Source organism: Chinchilla lanigera, unplaced genomic scaffold (genome assembly GCF_000276665.1).
Source record: "Chinchilla lanigera isolate Chin_1 unplaced genomic scaffold, ChiLan1.0 scaffold00049, whole genome shotgun sequence".
NCBI lineage: Eukaryota > Metazoa > Chordata > Mammalia > Rodentia > Chinchillidae > Chinchilla > Chinchilla lanigera.
This window is the reverse complement of record NW_004955450.1, coordinates 1785236-1801328: the sequence shown is the minus strand read 5'-3', so window position 1 is coordinate 1801328 and position 16093 is coordinate 1785236. Positions and strand designations below refer to the sequence as shown.

At 37.3% G+C, this 16093-nt stretch overlaps 1 protein-coding gene across 4 annotated transcripts in view; it reads left to right on the top strand.

Moving 5' to 3' along the window:
- Scaper (S-phase cyclin A-associated protein in the ER) overlaps positions 1-16093 on the top strand; it is a 341699-nt gene that overhangs the window by 20353 nt on the left and 305253 nt on the right. For all 4 annotated transcript variants that reach the window (XM_005393476.1, XM_005393474.1, XM_005393475.1 and 1 more), the window contains exons 4-5: positions 413-483; positions 3318-3512. In XM_005393476.1, coding sequence (XP_005393533.1) covers positions 413-483; positions 3318-3512 — 266 coding nt within the window. The remainder of the gene's footprint in view (positions 1-412; positions 484-3317; positions 3513-16093) is intronic.

The window sequence follows — 16093 nt, the reverse complement described above, 5'->3', positions numbered from 1 at the left end:
TCATACCTTCTAGTTTAAATTAACTCTTTCAGGTTTTACACTAGTGAAACAATGCGGTGCTTGCACATGTATGTTTGATATATTTCACTTATGAGTATGGTCTCTAGTTGTGACCATTTACTTATAAAAGCCTCGAGTTTATCTTTCTTTACAGCTGAGTAATATTCCATTATATAAAAGTACCACAATTTTCTTACCCAATACTCGGTGGATGGACATTTGGGAAACAAAAAAACTGCACTAGTAGTTTAGATGGACTTTGAGTAGATTGTACTATTCTGTGTTCTCTGAATAGAAGTTATATGTTTAGTATGCCTGAATTATTTATATAGTTTAGGGGTTATATTATGTAATTACTTATAGTTTAATTTTATATTATCTATTGATTGATCTATCTTTTCTTGTTTTGAAGGAAAACCTAAATGTCAAACTGGTGGAAAATCTAAGAGGACAATTCATGGCACTCATAAAACTGCTAAGCAGGTAGAGCATATACATTTTTTTGCTTATTTACTTTTAATTTCAATTTCTGAATATATTATAAATTTGAAAAATCTAATTTTTTAGAATTTAAATATTATGTTTTAATTTTTCATGTAAAAATTTAATCTTTTTTACTTAACAAATGTGTATATTGTCCTCACTGTTTGCCTGGCTTACACTAAGCACTTTACAAATCTGAATTTATTTGGCTCTTACAACAACCCTTTGGAGTGTGTATTATTATCATCCTCACAAAATGCCATTGTGAGTTTACCAAGAAGATCCCTTTCCCACACACAGAGACATCAGTGGTAAACTTTAAAATATCCTTAATCTTTTTTTATTTACAAAAGTTATCATTGATGCTACTGTATGTGTAGGGAGTGGGGATTCTTTGTAAATGCACAGTGATATCTTAATTAGAAGTCCATGTTTTGCTCATGTGAAGTTTTTGGTTTACATAAACACATACCAATGTATTTCTCCTCTGTGGATAATAAGGGAAACAAACCTTCTGTGAGTGGAGCTGGGGTACAAATTAAATGGGCAGAACATCTAGAAGATTGATTCCAGTGGCATAAGAAAGGCTGAATGCCCTGTTTGTGTGGGAAACAGACTCGGGCTGATGGTGTGAAACCTTAGGCTTGTGGAGGGCTGTGCGCTAGGAAAATTGGAAGAGCTAGAACATGCCTGGGCTGGTGGTCTGTGATAGCTGGTATCTGAAGACAGTGCAGACAGCCATCCAGGAGTGACTGTAATTCAGGACTGGATCAGTCATATTCTTAAGGGTGAAGTGCTATAAGGCCCCAGTAGAAGACCTATGCAGGTGGTAGCATAGTGGGCCAGATGATGGTAACCATAAAGGTGAGGAAAGTAGAAAAGTAAAGGTAGAAACTCATACTCAAAATAAGTCTGCAAAATAAAATACCAAAGCACAAGAAGAAAATAATGGCATAAATGTGACAATACATTCCCCAAGTGAAATTATTTATTCTGGTGGTAATGGTGAGAAAAGGACATTTTTCTAAAAAGACCCTTCAAATAAATGGGTTTAGAGGAAAGAATAGCTATAAATAAAAATAGAAAAATTATGGAATAAAATGGGTGAATATTATTTTTTAACCTTTAAAGATAAAAATAAACCAGTTGGAAATCTTGGAAATAATGTATTATCAATGAAACATTGAAAACCAACAATTAATGGAATAAATGATACATTGGACAAAGAGAGTAGTGAAAGAATTTCTGAAGTAGAAGACATTGATGGAGGAATGTTTAGAATATAGCTCAGAACTAAAAAGGTTGAACAATGAAAGAGAATTTAGGATGGAGATATTCTAATTCATGTCTTCTAAGATTTTCAAATTCGAAAATGGGTATGTTAAAATTTTTCCTCATTTTCTGAGTTTCCAAGAGCTGCAGAACATAAATTTTGGAACTGAAGAGGACAAATAAAAATAGATTTTACCTACATTTATTCTAGAGAATCTTTAGAAAGTCAAGATTAAGAAAATAATCTTTAAAGTTACCTGGTGTAAAACCATAGAAGAACGACAGGTTAATAGCAGTCTTGTTACCAAAAATGGTAACACCATTTTTCATAATCTTCATAATCATTTTTCATAATCTTTCATAATCTTCAAAGTTATGAGGCAAAATAATTTTTAGCTCTATGCTAAAAAGTCAAACATTCACAAGCAAGAGTGAAATAAATCCATTTTTAGATACACAACGACTGAATATTTTCCATTTTCTTAGTCCATTTTGTGCTGTTCTGGCAGAGTACAATAGAATGGGCAATTTATAAACAGTAGCAATTTATTTGCTCGTGGTACTAGAGACTGCAGAGTCCAAGACAGAGGGGCCATACTTGGTGAGAAGCTTCTTGCTGAATACTAGCGTGGCAGAAGGCATCACATGGTGAGAAAGTACTGTATGTATACAAGAGAGGGGGAGGGCTGGACTCATCCTTATTACACATCATTTCCCCACAGCAAACCCTCTGCCATGCCCCTGGCATTCATCCACTCATGTGGGATCTTAGAGGTCCCCACCTCCCCACACATTGCTTGAGGGAGTCACATTTCCAACATGTGGGTTTGGGGAGATCCATTCAAACCATAGCCACCATCTACAGACCTTTAAGGAAAGAACTGTTAGAGATGTACTTCGCAAGAAGAAAAGGAAACTGGGGAGCTTGATAAAAACTGTGAAATGTATTGGCAAATCTCATAAACTGTTGATGGACTTTAAAAAAACTCAACTGAATTTAGAAAGGTGATACTACAACTGAATATAACTGTAGTGAATGGCATTTCTAAAGGAAATGAACACATGCAAGTAATTAAAAACGTTGACATTGCTATTTATTATTTGGAAAGCTGTGTAAATGTGCAGTGGATGTGTTCCAGTAGGCCAGGAGGGACTTTGGTGCTCCTTTTTGCTAAAGGTCTGTTCACCATTAAAGTAACTCTAATCTTCAGTAAGGCTGATCTGGAATAAAGATTGACTTCATGAACCTATCCCTTTTGTTTTTTTTTTTAATTTTGTTTTTATTTTAAAGAGTAAAAGAAGGATAACATAATAATAGGGGGCTTACCAAATTACAGACAAAGTGGTAGGAAATTATCAATGGTTATTGTTTTACATATTGTCATCTACATATCTCTTGTTTAAGGTGAGAAACTTGTTTTGGTGAAGTCAAGTATCATATAAGCTGAAAAGAAGTGCCTTGTTTTTAAGTATTTATGTTGAAAAAATGTGCTTTATACCAAAGTCCAGCCCATGGAAACACTTTCATTCATATATTTTCATGTTTTACTTTATTTCCCCAGAATACTGCAGTAGACTGTAAAATAACATCTGTAGTTGGAGATAAAAACTTTGATAAAAGTCCCACTAAATCAAGACACCCTCGGAAAATTGACCTAAGAGCTCGATACTGGGCATTTCTTTTTGATAATCTTCGCCGAGCAGTGGATGAAATCTATGAGACTTGTGAATCAGATCAGAGTGTGGTGGAATGCAAGGTAAGGCTGCCTTGGGGTTTCGAATCCATTCAAGTAACATCTGACATGATCTTTTACCTCGCTTCTTACTAGTTTTAATAAATTCTGTATGTTTTTCATTTCATTAATTCTTACAAGACATTGTTCTTTGATCTTCATACTAAAATTGATACTATGCTTGAGGTTTTCTTAATTTTGAAGAGTGCTTTTTTGATTCATTCTTGGTATGAAGGACTAGGTACTTTCGTGATTTGTAAAATATTTGGTAGAAAGCGCTCTAGATACATAGTCCTGAGGAAGGAATGAAAGAGTTCTGTAAACACACACACACACACACACACACACACACACACACACACACACGCATAGCCAGTTATTTTTTAAAAAATTTTCTTATCTGCATTCTTTATTGTTACTGTAGGTGGCACTAGTGAGATTTTTCACATTCTTTGGTTTCATGTTTAATGTCTTTAATTGGACATTGCTCCCTTTCCGTTGAGATACTTATCGTTCTCCTAATTTACCCTGGTCAGGGAAAAGTGAAATTGATGGCTAACCATAAACAATCCTGGGTGGGATTGGGATGTCATGGTAAGGTGTGTTTTCTAATTTTAGATAACCTTGCATTTGTAATAGGATATTAAACAGACACAGGATAGTCTGTCTAAAAATTCAGTAAAAAGCCTGGCTTTTTGTAAATACAAACTATATATTTTATTACTTTTTATTGAGTAAAATTATTTTGAGAAAAATCAGAGTGATACATATTCATGGAATTATTGAAGAGATTACTTCTATTTTAATAGTAAACATGGTTGAAAATGCTGGAATTCATTATTTAGCATTGGAAATATATAAAAGGTCAAAGAGAAGTTACATGTTGAGACAGCAGCTGTGTTTCATCCTAAGTTGGAAACAGCTAAAATAAGTTTTAGACTGGCTTGAAAATATGATTCATCAGAAGCAAGTTTTAAAATGAACAGTAGTTGGAATTATCTATACATGATATGGTGGTCGCTGTTAATATTGTTACTATCAGCTTATAAAAACATTTTATGTTTTAGATTACAGTATTTCTATGTGTTGTGGTAGAAAGCATTACTGGATGAATTCTCTTTTTTTTTGTTTGTTTTTTTGAGACAGCATCTTGCTATGCAGTTCAGGCTATCTTGAGCTCACTTTGTAGCCAAGGCTGGTCTTGAACTTGCAACGATCCTCCTGCCTCAGCCTCCCGAGTGCTGGGATTACAGGCGTGTGTCACCATGCCCACTTTATGGATGAATTCTGAGTTATAATTTTTCCAAAAAATGAGTATGTAGCCCTAGGTAATCTCTAGGTGAGCCCTAGAGATAATTACATCACCAGAGATTTTATTTTGTCATTAAAAACAAGTCTGATTGAAGAAATTAAATTTGTTTGGAAAATATGTGCTTCTTGGAGAAGAGGAACAGAGCAGTGGCAGTGGTGTCTCCTGATGAACAGAAGTGTTACACCTGCCCGGAGAGGAAGCTGGACATGGCCATGAGAAAGGGAGTTTACTTCTGGCTCCAACATTACTTTTTATCCAAAGCTCTGTGAAAGCTTAACAGTCATAGACATGTTCTGTGTAAGTTGTTGACCAAGATGCTCAGGCTTATGCTGAGAAATCAAATATAGGAGTGTAAAAGTAATTTTCATTCTCTTTTTCACTCTTCTGTCCCTCTGGAACTTACAGGTGGTGATGTGACAGATAGAGCTTAACATTTGGTCCAAGTACATGCTAGGCAGGAAATAACTAGTCCCCCTTTTAGTTTTTGTTTGGTCCTGTGCTTGTTATCAAAGCACCACCATCTGTTGTCTCACTTGGTTAGAACCTTCATAAGATACATAACTCAGGGATTTTTCCTTATTTTTCAGGTGGCTTCAACCCTTATTTTTTTGATGCATTGACAATTTTATGTCTCATATGTAAAATGTAATTAGTAACATCTGTATTATGTGGTTCATATAATAAACATAGTATGATAGCGCAGAGTATCTTGTTGGCCAGCATTACTGATCGGAAACACCTCTGTAATTAAGAGAAACTTCCTTAGTTTCTGCCTGTTATGACATCACCCACTTCACTGCATAACTTGCTAAGAATTGACCTTCTAGCCAAACCGTGTCCTGACCATCACCCCTACATTTCCTTTGTCCCCTTACAAAGTGAGCTTGAGGGTAGACAGGGGAAGACTGCACTTGGAGTGTGTACAGTTAACAAAGTGGTGGGGCTGGGGATTTAGCTCAGCGGCAAAGCGCCTGCCTGGCAAGCGCAAGGTCGTGAGTTCAGTTCCCGGTACCGGAGAAAAACCAAAAAAAAAAAACCAAAAAAAAAAAAAACAAAGTGGTGACTACCTTTCTTCCCACACAAGTTTGAGGTGAAGCTTGAAAGAACTGGTTGTGAAATTTGAAGATATGGCCAGAGGAAGGGGAGACCCACACTTTCTCTGGCTGTATGTTTTCTGTGCCTGTTGATTGGCTGTGTCTGTAACGGTTAAGAGACTTGAGGGGAAGGAATGCTGGGAACCCATTTTACTTTTCTTTCCCCGTTTCCCATTTCATCCTATGGGGGAACTAGATGTGTGTTTCTGGAAGTGTGCCCTCACACTTCCCTGGATACACCTTGCTGTCCCCATGTGTCTTAGAGATTTTATAGCACAGTAGGCTCACTGGAGTATAGGCCATGCCAGCTAGAGTAGGAGCTAGAGTAGTAAGCTTCTGACAGGGTTCTTAGTGATTAAGAGGAAACTGGAAAGTCTCATGGCTTCTGTGAGGAAAAGAGCCAAGGCATAAATGGGGATAGTGCAGTCATCAGGCTTCTTGCAGTGACACTTGGCGAGGTGAATGGATGCAAAATGCTGACAGAGTTGGGCAGAGGGAGCCAGAGAGAGCCAGCTCGTTGCCTAGAGATCACTGGTGCCACCATGCAAAAGTCACCATCAGCACAGGGCTGAATTAGAGCCATCAATTTCATATGGAATTAGGGAAAGACCACAGATGGCTCTGTCTCCTCTTGATAGCACTCAACTGTAGTGTCACTGAACCCTCTAGAAAAGGATGGACTGATGACTGGGGCAGACCCATCACTAGTGTCTGGCAAGCCCTCTGAGTAGAATATTGCTCTTGTCCTACAGCTGCATTTATAACAGAGGGCATAAGTCTGTAAAAGAAGCAGAGTGGGATGGGAGGCATGGGGAAGGAAGGGAGGAGAGGAGCTTGTAAAAACAAGCCATGTCCTCCCTGCCACCAGTGTCTGGCAGAGGTGTATAGCTCTCATGGTGCTAGTGAGGCAGGTTATCCAGAGATGGTGTTGAAAACTGTGCTTTGATAATTGAATGTGACTAAAAATTTTGAAATTTCACTGGGTCATACTTAATAGATTTAGGGTTCAATTGAGTAGTTATAAAATTGTTTTATTGCAATGATTTGAGACGTCTCAGTTCAGCAAGTAAGTAAAGATCAAAGTGAGATGTGAGAAAATGAAAGGCACGAAATGCTATTTTCAAGAAAGAAAGCATTATAGTTGGAAAATAGCAGTGTCATAGATGGACAAAGAGGAATATGGGCCTAGGAATATAGAATGAATAATCACAGAGGTAGGAGACCAGGAGAATAGTGATGTTCTTTGCAGAGTTCAAGGTTGTAATGTTCTTTGCAGAGATCAAGGCTGACCAAAGTTGAGAGAAAATCATTTCTAGTTGGCATTCATAGGAACAAGAACAAAGAGGGTTGAGGTAGAAATTTGTGGTAAGAATTCGAAAATCCATCTGAGTTTTTACCCTTTTTATTTTTGGGTTGTAGGAAATGTTGGGTTGGAGGTTTGAAGAGAGTGGGAAGGGTCCAAGGTACCTGATAGGGAATGGAAAGGCTGCCTTGTAGAGGCCAAAGGGTTGCTGACAGCTTTTAAGGGGACACTATAGAAATTCTTTTTCCTGTCCACTGCCCTTCCTTACTAGCTCTTCATTCATCAGTGCTTAACATGTTTATTTCTCTTCTGTTCTAAAAACAAAAACAAAATAACCACAAACTATTTCTCTACTTCTCCTTTCATCTCTCTCGTTTTTCTTCTTCCCTTCCTTAGTTAAATTGCTTGGTAGAGTTTCCTGTATTTGCCTCCTCTGTTTTCTTCTTTCCCTCTACTCATTAATCTGCTGCAGGCTGGTTTTGTGTTCTGTTGGAGCTTCTGTAGGTACTTGAAGGGTCATTGCTCACCTTTGCAGTGCTGAGTCCAGTGGGTGTTTTTCAACCCCTCCCACCATCTCTGAACATTATGCATGTTGCCCACTACTCCCTCTTTTTACAGCACTCTCTCCTTTGGCTTTCGCATATCACCTTCTGCTAGTTTTCTTTTTCCTTTTCGGCTGCTGTTCTGCATTCTCTTAGCCTTTTCTTTGTTACCTGACTTTTAACTTTTGGGAGGTCTTTAAGTCTCATTTTAGGTCACATTCTTGGCTCACTAATTTAAACTTTCTTTCTCTGCTGTCACTTAGACCATGGCTTAATTTACCATTCGCTTGCTGGTGATTCTTAAATTTATAACTATTCTCTTCTGATTTTCAGACCTGTATGTTCACCTTGCCTAGCTGGCATCTCTACTTGGATATCTAACATTTTAAACTGCCATATCAGGTGTGATCTAACCGTATGGATTATCTGGGTGTGGTGGCGCACACCTATAATCCCAGCATTCAGGAATCTGAGGCAGGAGGATCACTGTGAGTTTGAGGTTAGCTTAAGCTATATAGTGAGTTCAAGGCAAGTCTGAACTACATAGTGAGACCCTGTCTTGAAAAAAAAAAGTCATAACAATGTAGAGAATGTTTAAATTTAAAATAAATTATGACAGTAAAAGACACATTGCCATTAATTCCCCTCAGAATGCTCCTTGTCACTTTGGCCCTAACTCACTTATGCCATTCTTCTTACCACTTTCTTAAGCAGTCCTGGAAGTCCTTTTTTATGAGTGTCGTTAGTTGCACTGTTGAAGCTGCCATGATGTGCTGAACCAATTCAAAACATTTACGTTTTATGATCATTTCGACTTCGGTAAAGAACCAGAAGTTTCATGGTGCCAGATCTGGTGAATAAGGTGGATGAGGACTGGACACTGTAATGTTTTTATTTGACAGAAATTGCCATAAATATTTGATAATTAGGTATGATCAAAACATGATCAAAACATTTTGAATGTTTAAATTAAAAATATGTTACCATAAAAGACACTTTGCCATTCATCCCCTCAAGATACTCAAAATACTGTCATTTACTTTGCACATACTCACCCCATCTTTAAAGTGGGGACACATCTTTGGTCTCACCCTTCATGTTATGAAGCTGTTGTCCATGAATTTACTTCTTTCCTTGTTTCCTCCTAAACCTTCACAGTCCTTCCACTCATCTTGTTTTCCAGTGATGCCATCCCAGTTTAAGCTGCTGTGATAAAAATGCTTGAATTACCACTGAGGTTGATTTGCTGCATTCTTCTGATTCATTCTTGGGAATGAAGACAGGCAGAATGATACCTAAATTAGTAAAAATATGACTCCTATTCCTTTGATTATAGGTCTTCAAGTTTCCTTTTGCTTAGTGTGCTGGCACACCCTTGTAATCCCAGCACTCTGGGAGGCTGAGGCAGAATTGCAACTTTGAGCCTAGCCTGGGTAACTTAGTGACTTAGTGAAACCCTGTCATTGTCTTAACATTAATAGATATATTTTCTTCTATCTGTATCTATAGCTGCTCTTCCTAGTCTTATTCCACTTACTTACTCTATGCTGTCTTTAAAATAAAGGCTTAAAATAAATTTTGTAGGCTTTAAACAAAATATGGCTGTTCGATTGGTTAAAAAATTAATTTCTCCTAGGTGTGTAACATTTCCCAAAACATTGTTTTATGAGTGCATAGGTTATAGACATAATGAACTGCCATTTCTTGGCCTATTTCACATGACATTTGATTGATGATCTCCTGGTGACAACTCTTATTCCTTATATCTGGTTCTCATAGGTATTATTATTACTAGAACATAGATTTTTTTCTTTTGGATATCACTTGAGACTATAACTGCCATGTCATAACCACTATGGAGATTAATCCAGCTTAATTTTTCTGGGCTAACTTCCTAACTGTGGTAATGTAATTTTAGGACTTTTACCTTTAAACTATTTCTTCCCAGTTTCTTTGTTTCTCTGGATGAAACCACTATCCTTAGGCATTCATGTTCTCTTTTTTGTCAAATGCAAAGTTTCTGTGCATTTATTGTGTGTGTGTGTGTGTGTGTGTGTGTATTCATAGTCACAAACTCTTTTCTAATGTTTAGACATTGCTTTTTAAAGGCCCGTATTACTCTGTTAAACTGTTGTCCTTTTACATCTCTCCTCTAATTTTTTCCCATTTATGGTCCTTCTTACTGATGACATTAACCTTTCTGAAGCACAGTTCTGATCATATTACCTTCCTGCTGCAGAAATTCTGTATTATCTCTATAGTCTTCTGAATTCTCAATAGACTTTCATCATTTTGGATCCTAAAGCCTCCTGCTTACATGTTCTTAAATGACTTTTCTAGGCTTGTTAGAATCAGTGCTAATCTGCCTGCGTGTTCATTTCAGAAGAGTTCAGGAAAGCCAAATCCTCAGGACCCAGAATCAAATTTGAGTACTTCCTATAATTTAGGAGGTTTTAGTATCCAACTAGTAACTGTTTATTAAGAAAGGATTTAGTGTCTCTTGTTTGGGAACTGGGATACTACAACAGAATTAAATAAACGCTTCCCTGAGATTCTGTTGAATGTAATCTCAGTAGCAGGCACCTATTGCTTTTAGAGGAAGAAAGGAAATGGGAAAAGAGGGAACGGAATGTTGGAAAGTGATGTTTATTCACATCAATTTGGTGCAGAAAAATAATGAGCTGGAACACAGATCTCCCCTGTTTCTTTTTGTTTAATTCATGTAGTGCATAATTATATTTTGAAGACCTCCTGATATATCTTTCTTCTCTTTTCATTTTTAGATATGACTTTTGGATGAAGTCTAGAGAGATATAAGTAGCTTGAACGTTACTGTCTTAAATATTGAGATATCTTCATACTGGGATTAGGTAACTGTGATCTGAGTTAGCTGTTATTTCAGTTTTCTGAAAATTCTTTTTGATCTGAATTTCTTGCTATTGTGGGTACAGTTATTGTTTGGGATTTCTTTTTTTCTTTGGCACCTGGAATCAAACTCAGGACCTTGTGTTTGCCAGGCAGATGCTTGTGCTATATTCCTGGCATTGTTTGGGATTTCTAAGAGATGTGTTCTTTAGGCATATGATGGCAGCTGTTTCTAGAGTGTATGTATTTTATCCTGTTGATAGGATATGAATTTGAGTACTAAAAGGTTTCTGAAAAGAAAAAATGGGGAGGGGCTGGGGATTTAGCTCAGCGGCAAAAAGCGCCTGCCTGGCATGCGCAAGGTCGTGAGTTCAGTTCCCGGTACCGGAGAAAAACAAAAAAAACAAAAACAAAAAAAACAAAAAACAAGAAAAAATGGGGAAAAATAGGTATTAGAATTTAAGGGAGGGCTGGGCATATAGTTAAGCGACACAAGTGCCTGTCTGGCAAATGCGAGGTCCTGAGTTTGATTCCCAGTACAAAAAAAAAAAAAAGAATTTAAGGGAAAAATTTAAGTAAAATCTTTTTTACTCAGCCACACTTGGGCTTCCAGGATCCATGTATATGAATAATCTGAAGATATTGCAAAATTATTTTGTTCATGTATATTATTTTGGGTAGAGGTTCTATAACTTTTCTCAAATTTACTTAAAGATGGTTGGGACCTGAAAAAGATAAATTGCAGGCACCACTTCAGTGTCTATTCCACTTACACCTTACTATCTTAATATGGACAAGCAAGGATATCAGTCTTTATCATTCCTCTATGATCATCATGCAGAGTGAGAAATGTACCTCCTCCCTGACAGGTTAGATAGAGCTCCCCTACACAGCTGCCTTGAGAAGGGACTAGTCTGCTGGTGGTGAACTTACGGCATGTGTGTTACTTGTTTTTCTTAAGAGGTAAGATGTGAATGTATGTGTTGTTTTTCTAAACTAAAACCTCAGTGTTCAGGTTTAATTGCAGTGTTGGCACTTTCCAATAAATACATGAGTTTTGTGTTGCTGCTTGGGCACTTCTCAATAAAGGGTTCACCATCACTAGTCAGTCTTGTCCAGGTGATGAAGGCCATCAGAAATGGCTGTGCTTTTGTCTTTGCTGTTGTTTTTATCAGGCTTTCTTCAGGGGTGCGGGTAAGCAGGTCACAGTTCTTGACTGTACCAAGAATCAGGCTTTCAGATTCTTGGTTCTTATGTAATTGTGCTCTGGCTTCAGCCTGTCTGGAGACAGCCTTTCCTGATTCCCGCTCTCCTGATACAGTCCTCTACATGGGCACTGTCAAGGTTTGGCTAATCCCTGATACTTGACATCTGACTGTGTCCTCTAATAGTCTGTCTCAAGTCCTTGTAAGTCTGCTCTGTTGTAGCTTGGACTTAAGCCCCTTGCTGAGATGACTCTTGTTGCAGTTGAAGTTGCACTTTTTACCTTTCTGTGATTCTTAAAAGAGATTAAGTATACTGTAATACATAAAATAATTGAGTAAAGCAAGGAAAAAAAAAAGAAAAATGTTGAATTTATAAAGTTTATAGAGTAACAATGAAGTTTGGATGTTAGAGTGAAGGCAATTTAATAGGAATTGACTGATGACCTGAGAAAAAGTCAGGAAGTTTGAGCTGATACTGTTGGGGGACAGAGTTACAAGTCTTTAGATGTGGATTTTTAAAGGGTTGCCTTGTAGGAACATCCTGCTGAAGGTTCTTAGGCAAGAGACTTCTTAGTTTCTGCTTTGGAAGAGGATAATGTGAAAACATTTCTGCTTTTGATAATGTTTGAGGTGAGATCTAGCTGGTATTCTGCAGATGTTCCACATCCGTTACTCTTTAGCTGTTTTCTTTAGTATTTAATAGAGGCCTAAACTGTGCATGATGGCACGTGGCTATAATCCCAGCACTCTGGGAGACTGAGACGGGAGAATCATACAGGTGAGCAGAACTTTGGGTTATTCTGCTGTAGACATTCATTGCTGTGTTGTATTAGTGGCAGTAGCACATGTGTGAGGAAGGAATCACATCTCAACATGGGAAACTGGAGAACCTGGGAGCCCAAGGAACCTTTTCATGGATCATTTTAATTGACCTAATGGCTTCCCGTTAGGTCTCACCTCTTAAATTTCTACCACCTACCAGTATTGCCATCCCAGGACCAAGTCTTCATGACATGACCTTTGAGAAAATACACTTAAATCAGTATACCAAGGCAGTGGGAAATTCCTTAAGAGAAAAACCTCTCGGGAAGCCATCTTATAAATGAATTAAAATTAAGGGGCTGGGGATTTAGCTCAGCGGCAAAAGCGCCTGCCTGGCAAGCGCAAGGTCGTGAGTTCGGTTCCCGGTACCGGAGAAAAACCAAAAAAAAAAAAAAAATTAAAAATTAGCACTTGTGGTGGTGAATGCTTCTAATCCCAGCACCCTGAGCTGGGAGCCAGAGACAGGAGGATTACCAGTTCAAGCCTAGCCTGGGAAATTTAGCAATTTAGTGAGACCTTGTCTCAAAAAATGATAAAAAAGGGGAAAAATATTTAAAAATAGCTAGTGGTGTAACTCAGTGTGAAGACCATGAATTCAATCTCCAGTACCATTAAAAAAATTAGCTGGCAGTTGCAATAGAATGTGGATGTCACTCCCAGGCAGTTGCACAGTTTGTTTACTCAGAAGTGCCCTGAAATGGTTAAGTTGTGGGAGAATACTGTAGTTTCTTTTAGCAGATTTTCATTTACAGGTTTTTGGTTGACTATATTATATATCCTTTCCCCAGGTTGCTTAGATTGAAAATTAAGGAGAGATATTTGAAAGAAATGAGTGATGGAGGATTGAAGCTGAGATACAGCATTATTACTTGCAAGGTTTTGAAAATGGTTTACTTTTCATTTTTGTTTTCCAATGATTTCCCTTTTGAACTATTTATTTCAGTAGCAATTTTTAAGCTAGATAAAGGTTCTTAAAAATAGTGCTTAAAAAACCTGTGTCCATTTTGATAATGTTCTTTGTTTTCAATCAGGGTTCCCTTTTGTCACTAACTTCTCATGTAGTGCATGTCCCTCCTTTGTCGCCCAGGGGTCCACTACTGTGTGGCTCCTGTAGCTGAACTGGAGGCTATATTGATGTCCTGAGCCCAAGGGGCTGTGTGCTCGTATTGTGTGTCAGGAGGACAAAGGGATGGCGCCAACCATCCTGCTCTGTGCGCCAGTAACTAGAATTAATTACCAACCAATCGAATCCGTTGCAGCCAATTGGTAAACTAATTGGTAATTTTAGCTGTACATCTATATGTAGTTATCTGAATACCTATAACATTACTTTCAGAGCCACTTTTGTTCTGTTTCATCCTGCTTGACAAAATGGCCTTCATAGCTTTGGGGAGAAAGATGTGCATCAGTGACTGTGAGGCTGCTCCAGCTGCTTGTCTTGTTTGTATTCCCTTGTTCGTAAAACATGACTCAGGTTACCACGCATGGTACCACTCAGATCATTTTTGATAACGTTGAGCTAAACATTCCTTAAAATAGGCTGTTTAAGCCCCCAAATGTACTTTCTCTCTGCCAACTAGTATCAGAAATGTGGCAGCTTGTGTTCTTGCCCTGTAGTTTTTTTTTAGCATAAAAGGGAAATCAGTGTAAAACCTCCAAAATAAATTTTTCTGAATTAAATCTTTCTGTCTGTGCCCTAATATAGGTGGTTTAAGTCAAATGAATTTAATTAAACATTTTGAATTATATTAGAGTTGAGAGAAGGAAGCCAACTAAATTTTTTAATTTGTCCTTTTCCTGATTGTAGAAGATTTTATTACTAGTGATTTGGCACCAAGGATTACCTTTGAAAGAAAATAAACAATACTTCTTTGTTCAGGGGTCTTTAAAAGCAGAATATAACTTTTATGACTGGGAGAGGTGGTACAGTATTTCATTTGTGAATAACTTGGCATGCATTTTTTGGTAGTCTTAGGTCTGATTTCTAAAGTATATGTACTATTTAGGTCTTTGTCACTGATTCTACAAAGCTAAAACTTAGCTATGGAAGAATAATGTGTTTATTATAAGGATGATCATATTTATAGCTGATTGGCATTTTATGATGGTTACTTTCATAGACTAATGGGAAGCTGTCTTTTTGGTAGAGTGAGATCCATAGACTGTCTGCTATGGTGAGAATGGGAAGGGTTGGTGAAGTGAATAGTGTGTAAATTTCTTTGTCTTATGCATTTAAATGACAGTGTTGGCTCATGTGCCAATACTTACACACATGGTCACTTGGTATCAGTTTCTCCTTCCTAAGCAGAGGAGTAGATCTCAATGACCTGTGCTTTTATACTCTTTTCTTACATAAAATTTAAATTGCTGTTTAGATGTTTAACTATTCAATACCAAATTATTTTTAAATTTACCATTTTAATTACTTTTGATTAATTTTTAGAGAATTATGAGATCCAAACAAAAACATATCTGGAGAATATATACAGTTCACAAGCAGCTAGTTATTAGACTCTTGTTTAGAATATATCAGTGAGCATCTAGTCTGTCCCAATATTTCAAGGTGTCTGGCAAGATGAACTATATCTTAAGTGACTGGTAAAATCCTTATGTGAGGTAACCAAATCATGATTAGTTATTATTGAGGACTTGTGAATATACAAAGATGTAACAAAATGACTTTGAAGCAGAGTATGGATTTTGCAATACACGGGTGACTAGATGTCAATTTGAAGCAAGGTTCTAAAACGCATTATTAAAGTAAAATCCTCGGGGCTGGGGATTTAGCTCAGCGGCAAAAGAGCCTGCCTGGCAAGCGCAAGGTCGTGAGTTCGGTTCCCGGTACCGGAGAAAAACCACAAAAAAAAAAAAAATAAATAAATAAATAAAGTAAAATCCTCGAAAAGTGGTGCCATCATCAAATATATATCTTGTGATGGTTAATCTTTTTTCTTCTATTTGTGCATGTTAGTAATACAGAATAGTGATGGGTGTTTAAATGCAAGTGGTATTTTTGTTTTTAGATTCTTTTTGAGGAATCTGTGCTTATCCCTAGAGTGGTTGTACTAAATTTATGTGCTCACCAACAGGAGGGCTTCCTTCCTCCTCCCCAGAGATCCTCATCAGTATTTACTGTTTTTTTTTTTTTTTTTTTTTTGTATTTTAAAAATTAGTACATGTTTGCAATTCATGTAATTTATAGTCATCTTGGGGAGTGGTTACATGTACATATGACAGCTTGTTTTTTTTTTTTAAAAAATCCCCTCCCTACCCCTCCATTCTCCTCCTGTGCTTCCCCTATCCACTTTTTCATACCTGTTGTTTTAGCTCATATTATGGTATGTAGTGTTTTCATTAATTGGGATTATTAGATTCCTATATCTGACACATCTTTATTCCTCTTATTTTCCCTTCCCCTCCTCCTCACTCCCTTGAACCACTCCCCTATTGAAAGAGATCTGT